Source organism: Saccopteryx bilineata, chromosome 2 (assembly GCF_036850765.1).
Source record: "Saccopteryx bilineata isolate mSacBil1 chromosome 2, mSacBil1_pri_phased_curated, whole genome shotgun sequence".
In the NCBI taxonomy this organism is placed as follows: Eukaryota; Metazoa; Chordata; class Mammalia; order Chiroptera; family Emballonuridae; genus Saccopteryx; species Saccopteryx bilineata.
Genome location: NC_089491.1, coordinates 303,295,174 through 303,305,948, shown reverse-complemented (window position 1 = coordinate 303,305,948; position 10,775 = coordinate 303,295,174). Strand labels below are relative to the sequence as shown.

At 38.3% G+C, this 10,775-nt stretch overlaps 1 protein-coding gene across 1 annotated transcript; it reads left to right on the top strand.

Moving 5' to 3' along the window:
- Positions 1-668: 668 nt before the first annotated feature.
- On the top strand, positions 669-10,463 carry C4BPB (complement component 4 binding protein beta). Its single transcript, XM_066255147.1, has 6 exons — positions 669-1,063; positions 1,613-1,786; positions 3,095-3,271; positions 8,280-8,373; positions 9,569-9,695; positions 10,253-10,463. The coding sequence occupies exons 1-6, from the start codon at positions 1,006-1,008 to the stop codon at positions 10,394-10,396; spliced, it is 774 nt and encodes a 257-aa protein (XP_066111244.1). The 5' UTR covers positions 669-1,005; the 3' UTR covers positions 10,397-10,463.
- Positions 10,464-10,775: the final 312 nt, after the last annotated feature.

Genomic DNA, 10,775 nt, shown 5'->3' with positions numbered 1-10,775 from the left:
TCTGCTTTATATTTATTATAATGCTTTACATTTACTACTTTTAAAACCCTAAAATTTTGTAGGAATTTTACCCCAATTTTATAATTAGAGTATGGACAACTAGCTAGTTGCTGTAAATGTCATAAACAAGAAGCTATGAGCCCCAAAGTAATTTTATGTGCTTCAATTCCAGAGACCAAAGCATTCCTGCCATCTTTCTCTCACTCATTAGTCCATTCGGTTGACTCCAAACTCAGGCCCAGTCCTGCCCCAGGAAGGCCCACAGAATGGGAAGCCTGGCACAGGCCTTGCTATATATAATGAGGACAATGTGTCATGACAGGACTTTCGAGTTCTCAGGTTTGAAATCAATCAGGACCAGCTCCTTCCATGAGAAGCCATAAATCTGGAAGATCAGAGACAAGTTTAATTGACTTCTCTGGGCTTTCAGCCTTCAGTGATGCTCACAGCCTTAGGATTTCTGGTATTTGAGAAAGGGGCACGGGGCAATACCCAGAGTTGGGTTTTACTTGGGAAAGCATCAGGGGATTGACACCCCTTCCTCCACCCACAATGCTGGAGAGAGTTGCTAAAGGTAGACTTTAAACATTGGCAAATATTGACAGAAGTGAAGGTCATGGCAAGACCATTTGGCTTGTCTCTCATGGAAGGATAAGCCTGCAGTTCAAAGGGACTGGTCAACTGGATTTGCATGAACAGAACTTGGGCAATTTGTGAAACTGAGTTTTAAAACTGGCCGTTCTTTTACCATTCCTTTGTATTTTTGCAAAGTCCCTCCCTGTACCAACTTCCTTCTTCCTTATAACTGTTTTTATTTCCTGTTATAAGAGGGTTTTTTTTGGAGGGGGGCCATTCTTTCCAGGGAGGAGTAATCAATACAACCACTTCTCTAGGAGGGAGGTCGTTGGCTGGTCTAATCTTAAACGGTGTTAGAAGATCTATTTTGATCCAAACCAGGTGTCTGGGCTGGGTAACTGCAGCCTGGGTCAAGCAATTGATCACAAGATGTTTTTTCAGTTTGTGTGCTATCTTGTGGTTGTGTGGCTGATTTCTGGCTCATATGGTACGTATGCTTTTCTTAAGCTCAGTTTTCAAGACAATTGATATCAGTTTGTGGGTTATGAGACAGTATGTCTAGGGTTTTAGTGAAATTTAAATCAATGAAATGTATTAAGAAATCTCAAATTACTTGGCTGGATTCTCTGTACTCCATAGGGACTTATAAATATTTAATGATGATTCTGTTCTATAAGTAGGTGGCTACCTGTTTGCATTCCCCTTCTGTTTTAGGAGCAAAAATAGTACCAGTGTCAAAATCTTGAGAGGTCTTATATGTTATAAACTCCGGACTGCCAGTTGGAAAGGGGATTGTTTCTTTAGGAGTGGAAAAATTGCGGCTGGATTTGAGTGAAATTCCTGTTATTTTTTAAAAAAACAAAACTTGGGGAATCCTTGGATAAGGAGGGATGTGGATGTATGTGAGCAAAGAAGAGTACAAGGAATCAGCATCAGTAATCTAGAAAAAGATAGTCAGATGGAGGATCTAATAATAATAAGGGCTTCCTCACAGCATGTAAAATGCCTGATAAATCTGTTTCCTTTCTCTCTCCAGCAAAGAGCTGCCCAGAACTTTCCTCAGTGGACAATAGCATATTTGTTGCAAAGGAAGTGAAAGGACAAATTGTGGGGATTTACGTTTGTCTTAACGGCTATCACCTGGTAGGAGAGGACACCATTTTTTGCAATGCCTCTACGGAATGGAATGCCTCCGCTCCCAAGTGCCGCTGTAAGTTTGATCTTTCTGCTTCTTTGTCCATTTTGTCACTGTTTTCTTTCACATCATACCTCCATGGTCCGTGTTAAAACTTTGTAAGAAAATGGTTCCCTGAGAGGAAGGAAGTGAAGAGGGACAAATATATGGTGACAGAAAATAATTTGACTTTGGGTGACAGGTACACAATGCAATCAACAGTTCAAATGCTATAGAGATGTTTACCTGGAACCTATATACTCTAACTGATCAATGTCACCCCATTAAAGTTAATTTTCTAAATAAAAGAAAAGAAAAAATTTTCCAATTTCTAGGAATCCATTTTTAAAGTACTGTGTGGTAGAACTTCTTTTAGATGGTACGTGATCAGCTGTTAATAGGCTCAATCACCTCTACAAGAAGAAAAGCATATCTACAATATAGTAAAATTTATAGGAAAGCAGTAATTTGTTTAATATCATACTGATTTAAAATTTTTATATTATGAAAATTTTAAACTTATACAAAAGAAAGATGAGTCAAATGAGCCTATATGTACTTATCAGCCAGCTTCAACAAGCATTGACATAGGTAACTTTTTTCATATGGTTCTGCTTTGCATTATTATTATATTTGAGGAAAATATATTGTATCATTTTTACTTCATTCATCATACAACTTGGAACAGGGAAAAATTTATGTTCTCAATATACAAATGTGATAACTGAAATTCAAGTGATTTGCTTAGGTTCACAAAACTCATTTGTAGTGTCTGTAGAGATGGAGAAAAAGTGGTCTATATTCTCTTTGTTAAAGCTATTTTTAGGAATGATTGGAATAGCTCTCCTTTATATTCAGAGTAAAGCACACCAGAATGTTTACCTTTTATTCATATGACCAAATTCACATCTCTGAATTCTCTCCTCTTTTTCCACCTGGGAAAACAAAATGAAATAAAAATGATAAGAAATATATATGGCTGGATAAAGGGGAAGGAAACACTTGCCTCAGGCATAGTCTCAAGAATTTTAAGCAATGCTTTACATAACAGGATAATGAATTTGCTATTTGGTAATTTCCAGTTATATGCTTAATTACTTTTAGTAAGTTCAAGTGCCAGTTGTCACTCAGAGCATGACCAAGTCCTTTTCTGCCACACTTAGGCCAACTCAGTCTTTTCTCATCCTGCATTGATATGGTTTGGTACCAGGTACCAGTCCCTTTTAAAAAGTGCAGTTTTAGCCCTAATTTCCTGTTTTCTCAATGAAACCTGAGGACATCTAGTGTTTGCTGTGGTGGGTTTCATCCTGGCTGTTTCAGATCACTGCATGTTTTCTTCTTCAGTGGGCCACTGTCCTGACCCTGTGCTGGTGAATGGCGAGTGTAGTTCTCTGGGGCCTGTGAATGTGAGAGACAAAATCACGTTTAAGTGCAACGACAACTACATCCTTAAGGGCAGTAGTTGGAGCCAGTGCCTAGAGGACCACAACTGGCTGCCTCCCCTTCCCATCTGCAAAAGCAGTAAGTACAAGGAAACACAAAACCAAAGATGCTGATCAGTTGTGACACCCTAGGCATTCACCACATGCTTTCCTCTTTATATCTATCTATCTATCTATCTATCTATCTATCTATCTATCTATCTATCTAATCTATCTATCTATCTATCTATCTATCTATCTATCTATCTATCTATCTATCTTATTCAATATATTCAGAGTAAAGCACACCAGAATGTTTACCTTTTATTCATATGACCAAATTCACATCTCTTTGAATTCTCTCCTCTTTTTCCACCTGGGAAAACAAAATGAAGTAAAAATGATAAGAAATATATGGCTGGATGAAGATATATATAGATATAGATAGATATATAGATATATAGATAGCTGGGAAAGGGTTTAGTACCTTAGAGGTGTCAACGTAAGAAACATCCACACCTATAAGAATTTTTTAATGAGTTTATTTGAGCCAAACTGATGACAATTGCCAGGAAAAAAATCTTAACAGATTGAGAAAATGCTCCGTAAGATGGCAGTTTCACCACTTATTTTCTACATCAGAATCAAGGAGGAAGCCGTGCGTGGTGGCGTGCGCCTGTAGTCCCAGCTACTCCGGAGGCTGAGGCAGGAGGATCGCTTGAGCTCAGGAGTTCTGGGCTGTAGAGCACTATGCCCATCGCGTGTCTGCACTAAGTTCGGCATCAATATGGTGACCTCCCGGGAGCGGGGGACCACCTGGCCGGTTGGGGTGAACCGGCCCAGGTAGGAAACGGAGCAGGTCAGAAACGGAACAGGTCAGAATCAAGGAGGAAGACATAAGGGGGTTACATGAAATCCATTGGTGATAGATTAAGAAGGTGGGGGAAAGCAAAAAAGGGAAATCTCTGAGATTGGATAAAAAGTAAAGAAATAGATATATACTTCTTTTACATAGTCAGGTATAGGATACTTAACCGTTAACAACATGATAATAATAACAATAAGGGGATTTGTGGTCTCTGCTCTGGTACAGTGGCTGAGCTTTGAGGGGTCAGGACAAAAAGGAAATTACTTTGATATTCCAAAGGTATGTTATCAGGTATGTTATCTGTGATACAAAAAGACAGACTCAGTTAACAGGAAGATTGACCTTTGATAGAGAAAAACACCAGCTTAGGACGTGACTATCCGCCATGAACTGCCTTTGGTTACAAAGTTTTAATTTCAGACCATCCTATGTGGTTACTTCAGGTCTCTGAGTTGGTAAAACCGCCATGGAGTTTGTAAGGCCACCATGCAGGTCTCCCCAGAGCTTGTCAGGTTTAGTATGTGGCCCCCTTTTCATCCCCACAGACAGCCAAGAAGCAAGTGGAGCCCACAGTGCAGAGCCTCTACTCTGGTGGTGTATGCCAATGAAATGCAACATTCAAACAGTAAACACATTTTTCTTTTCTCAAGTAGGATTCCTGTCCTACTCCGACTAATACAGGGTAGTTTGGGACATCTTTTTTTTTAATTTTAAGATAGTGACTTAAAGTTTTTATTTGAAGAATACACAAAAACAAGGGAAAAAAGACCATAACTCACCCACTACAAAATGATATGAGTTGAAAATATTTCCTCTATACTGTAATTCACAACTCTCAGAGGTAATTAGTTAGGTATGTTTATTTCATGACTTTTTCTTATATTTATTCAGACATTTAAAATAAACAAATGCATGCATACACACCTACACATATATATACTTACAAAAATTGAACTTTGCTGTACATACTTTTAAAACTGCATCAATATACATAAGTCTTTTTTATATTGGTGTATATAGCTCTATCTTCTGCTTTTTAATAATTGCATGTAGATATGCCATAATTTATTCTGCATCTCTAATATTGATGAGTCCTTACTTTACTCCCATATTTTTCCCATTACAAACAATGCTGAACAAAATTATCACATTTATGTTTACACACATATATATATCTATGTCCATGATGTTATTCCTGTAGTATAGACTCCTAGAATGACTGCTGACTCACAGGATATTATTAGTTGCAAAATATACTTAAAAGATCCAAGAAATTCTACAATAAACTTTATTCTTAAATACACAATAAATATTGAAAACTCATGAGTTTTACCTTCTAGAAACAATTGTTAGGTGAATATTGAAATATAAAAATAATTCCATTCATGAGACCCATATGAAAATTTACTAAAGAACATAAAATAAGATTTGAATAAAAGAAAAAAAATATGCCATGGTCCTAGATGGGCAGACTTGCTATTACAATGTAATCCTAACAAGAATTTTAAATTTAAAAATATAAATAAAAATTAGTTTAAAATTTTAATTTAGAAGAGTATATAATATATCTAACATTGCAAATGTATTTGTTTAAAAACAAATTTTTAAAGAGCAGTTTTGTTTTACAATAAAATTGAGAAGAAAGTAGAGAGATTTCCCATATAATTCCCACCCACACATACATAGCCTCTTCCATTATGAACATCACTCACCAGAATGGTACATTTGTTACCAAAGATGAATCTACATTAACACATCATAATCACCCAAAACCCATACTTTGGTTACATTAGGGGTTCCCAGTTGGTGTACATTCAGTGGTTTTGGACAAATACATAATGATATATATTCATCATTATAGCATTATTATAGTATTTTCACTGCCCTGAAAATCCTCTATGCTCTGCCTATTCATCTCGCTATTTCCCCTACCCCTCTCTAGCACTGATATATATACTGCTCACAAAAATTAGGGGATATTTCAAAAAAAAATATGAAGCTGTAAAATATACTCTAATTTTTGTGAGCAGTATATTTTTTAATAGTTTTGTTTTTTTCAGAATGTCATGTAATTGCAATCATACAGTTCTGTAGCCTTTTCAGATTTGCTTCTTTCACTTTATAATACTGTATACGTTTAAGGTTTATATCCATGTCTTTTCATGGCTTGATAGATTATTTCTTTTTATTGTTAAATATATTTTGTTTTTGGATATACCACTGTTTATTTATTCATTCACCTCTGAAGGACATCTTGGTTGCTTCCAAGTTTTGGTAGTTATGAATAAAGCTGCTATAGACATCATAGGTTGGTTTTTGTGTGGACATAAGTTTTCAACCCCTTTGGGTAAATACTAAGGAGTAGGGCCCTGGCCGGTTGGCTCAGTGGTAGAGCGTTGGCCTGGCGTGTGGAAGTCCCGGGTTCGATTCCCGGCCAGGGCACACAGGAGAAGCACTCATCTGCCTCTCCACCCCTCCCCCTCTCCTTCCTCTCTGTCTCTCTCTCCCCCTCTCGCAGCCAGGGCTCCACTGGGGCAAAGTTGGCCGGGCTCTGAGGATGACTCCATGGCCTCTGCCTCAGGTGCTAGAATGGCCCTGGTTGCAGCAGGGCAGCACTCCAGATGGGCAGAGCATCGCCCCCTGGTGGACATGCTGGGTGGATCCCGGTCGGGCGCATGCGAGAGTCTGTCTGACTGCCTCCCTGTTTCCAACTTCAGAAAAATACAAAAAAAAAAAAAAATACTAAGGAGTAAAGTTGCTGGATCATAGGGTACGAGTATATTTAGTTTTGTAAGAGAAGTTTAGGGATAGAAAATTCCAGAATTATCCCCAAATAATATTTATATTCCTTGTTTATAAAAAATATGAAACATTACTAATAATTACAGAAATAGATATTAAAATTAGTAACAATTTATTTTACTGAATCAGGATATGAGGGACTAGCCACTTATGTCAGTGAAAGATAGTAATATTACTCTTTGGATGTATTTTGACAATAGGTATTAAAGTAATAAATAGGCAGTTTAAAAGCACAAACTATACAGATTCTTATTTAGGGAATCTGGGGTTACTGAAACATACGTTTTATTTACTACATGCTGTTAAACTATAAGTGTATAAAATCATCTACATCATTAGCTCGACACAGGTTTAAAGTACTTGTTTTTTCCAGGCTCTATTTTACTTTTTAATTCAGTAGTTCCTACCCTAGCTCTTAAATGAGGGATCTTTGTGTTTTTTTGTTATTTATTTATTTATTAAGTGAGAAGAGGGGAGATTGTGAGACAGTCTCCACATGAGCCCTGACCGGGATCCACCTGACAAGCCCCGTCTGGAGCTGATGCTCAAATCAGCCAAACTATTTTCAGCATCTGAGGCTACACTTGGACTAACCAAGCTATTTTTAGTGCTTGAGGGGATGCTCGAACCAATCAAGCCACTGGCTGTGGGAGGGGAAGAGGGAAAGAAGGGGGAGAGAGTAGGGAAGTACTTTAAACCTGTGTCAAGCAGATGGTTGCTTCTCCTGTGTGCCCCGACTGGGAACTGAACCTGGGACATCCATACGCTGGGCTGACTATCTACTGAGTCAACCAGCTAGGGAATATCTTTTTGTTTTAGTTCATTACCCAATTCTAGGAGAAGCTCCCTAGCTCCCTGAATAAAGTAAATTCTTTTCTGTTCAGACCCAAAATCCGTATCATCTCCGTTAGTTCAAAACTATGCCTTTAAAGGTCACTAGAAAATCCCTATCCAAACTGGAGTTCCTTAATCAACTCATTGAAATTCTTTTCCCTTTCCTCTATATAGCTTTTGAACTCAGCTTTTGATCTTTTAACAATTATTTACTAACTGCTCAAGTAATGCATCTCTGTTGTAAAAAATTCAGAAAATAAAAAAGAAAACATTTAGTTACCTACAAACTGACCAACCAGTTATGGTCTAAATTTTCTATTCTTGTACATTGACAATTAACATCTCCACAACTTAAACTTCTTTTCTTCAAGCTCCTGCTGATCAGAAAGTACACTCAAATGGCTAATGACTCAGGATGAGCCCAAGGAGCAGTCTTTCTCATGGGCAAATATGATTTTGACCAGAAGGAAATGAATGGAGTACATGTCCCTAGATCCCACATGTGCTGCTATGAAGATAGCGGCGCTGGCATAGACAATTGCACTTAGGGAGTGCTGATAGTTAAGTATAACTGGACTTCACTATTGTCACTCCTGTCTCTCAGGACACTGTGGCCATCCTGAGAATCTAACTAATGGCTACTTTGAAGGAAAGAATTTCAACTCAGGATCTAACATTACTTATCACTGTAAAGAGAGGTGAGTGTATACAGCCCTTTGAATATGAGATCTTACCCCTTGACTAGAGAGCATTGTTTCTGGTTCCAGCTCCCCTCAATCCCTAGAAGACAGACTAATCTTCCTACTTATCCTACTTAAAGTATCACATTTTTTTCTCTTAGGTAAGACAAAATAAAATATAAATGTATATTTTTCTAAAGAACCCTGAAACAAAATATTCAAAGAAATGCAAAACAAATGGAACTGTAGAAATAGAACAATTAAGCCTGACCAGGCGGTGGTGCAGTGGATAGAGTGTCAGACTGGGACGTGGAGGATGCAGGTTCGAAACCCCGAGGTCACCGGCTTGAGCACGCACTCATCTGGTTTGAGCAAGGCTCATCAGCTTGAACCCAAGGTCACTGGCTTGAGCAAGGGGTCACTCGGTCTGCTGTAGCCAACCCCCCCCCCCAGTCAAGGCACATATGAGAAAGCAATCAATGGACAAATAAGGTGCCACAACAAAGAACTTATGCTTCTCATCTCTCTCCCTTCCTGTCTGTCTGTCCCTATTTGTTCCTCTCTCTATCTCTCTGTCACAAAAATAAAAAAAGACATCGAACAATTAAGAGTATAGATCCTTAAAATACACTCATTAAACTCTAACCTTAATTTAGACTGCCTGGTCCCCACCTATGGATCTCCTAGCTTTTTCTTTCTCTTGCCTCATTCTTAATAACTCAGGGCTATGTGCCCTCACTATATTTCAAATTCATTATATACCAGACTTTGCACTTACCTCTCATGTTTTCTGATTAAAAGCTGCAGCTCCTTTTTAGTCAGGCCACTAACATTTATTGGAAGACTGTCTCTAGCTTCCTACGTCTTTTTAGAGCATAGATGGCAGAAGCTTTTTTAAAGTTCCTGAATGAAGAGCTTCTCCCCTCACCCTCTCCACCAAACACTGTATGTGTGGGCACACATATTCAGAATTTCTCACTTCTCCATGTTTCACGGGTTGACTTATCAGTTGGGTCCTCTCTACACCTCAGGAGAGTGGTTTTACTCTGTCACTACTGAGATCACTTAAGCATGCCTTATTGAGTAGGGGAAGAGAGGTGGGTCTCCTACCACAATATAAAATACCGAAATACAACAACACAAAACCAGGCTTCGCTGCCCAGTTCAGAAGGTGGAAAGGCTAACCATTGTTGCCTTTCTAATTTCTGTTCAGATACCACTTGGTGGGCGCACAACACAGGCAGTGCATTGATGGGGAGTGGAACAATGCCCATCCAGTCTGTGAGCTGATCCAGGAAGCTCCCAAACCAACTCTACAGCCTGAGTATGAGAAGGCACTTGTAAGTAGCAGGCTCTTGTCTGTCTTTTTCACAGCTGTGTCTCCATGGCCTACCATTGCTCCTGGCACATGCTTAGTAAATCCCTGTTCTAATTAGGGATGGTTTTGAATGGATTTTCCTTGGCCTGACTGTAGAATAGGGCCCATAAACTATTAACTCACATTTTATATGTGGTAGTTCCTATTTGCTACCACCACCACTAATACCTCGGGAGCCTCTGTTGGTAGGAGTTGTTGTCTCATGTGCTTTATAGAGCAAAATACATAAAATCATATCTGAGACTTGGAAGTATTGCTCTGAAAAGTCTATAAAATTCTTCTAGACTCTAAAACACCATGAACAGATCAATTTTCATTGAGACTCCTTTTTTAGTTTATGTTTACATACTTGGATAATAATGAGTGTATTTAAGCATCATGTTTAAGACCCAGATCTCTACTTAAGTAAGCCTGATTCTGAGCTCCTATACAGAGATATAAACACTGCTCTTACCTTCAGAGTATCTAGCTTGGTTTCAGTTCTTAAACTGTAACTAACAAAAACTTTTCTTTCTTCAGCTTGCCTTTCAAGAGAGTATGGAACGTTGCAAAGCTATAGAGAACTTTATGCAAAGATTAAAAGAAAATGGCTTAACAATGGAGGAAATAAAATATTCTCTGGAAATAAAGAAAGCTGAGTTGGAAGTAAAAATATTGCACTGACATTGTAGCTGAGCAGACTGAGTAATAGAAATGAATCTGTGAATAAACTCTCCTCGTGGTTCTAAAATTTGTTGCAGATTTTTCTCTCATTGGACTGAAAAACAACTTCATGGTAATCAACTTCAGTTGTATAACTCACTGTGTGTGTGTGTGTGTGTGTGTGTACATGCACACATGTGCATGGCATGTGTGTGTTTTGAATGCGAAAAGAACAAGTGTGGCAGTTGTTTATTTAAGACCAGAATTGGCAACACATTAATGGGGAGTGAATGGTTTGAGTTCCTGTTTGTGAGGAAAATGGGAGGCTCAGATCATAGCTAAGAGTGTGTCTCATGTTAACATGATGTGGGAATGATGAAGCAAAAGTAAATCTCAAATT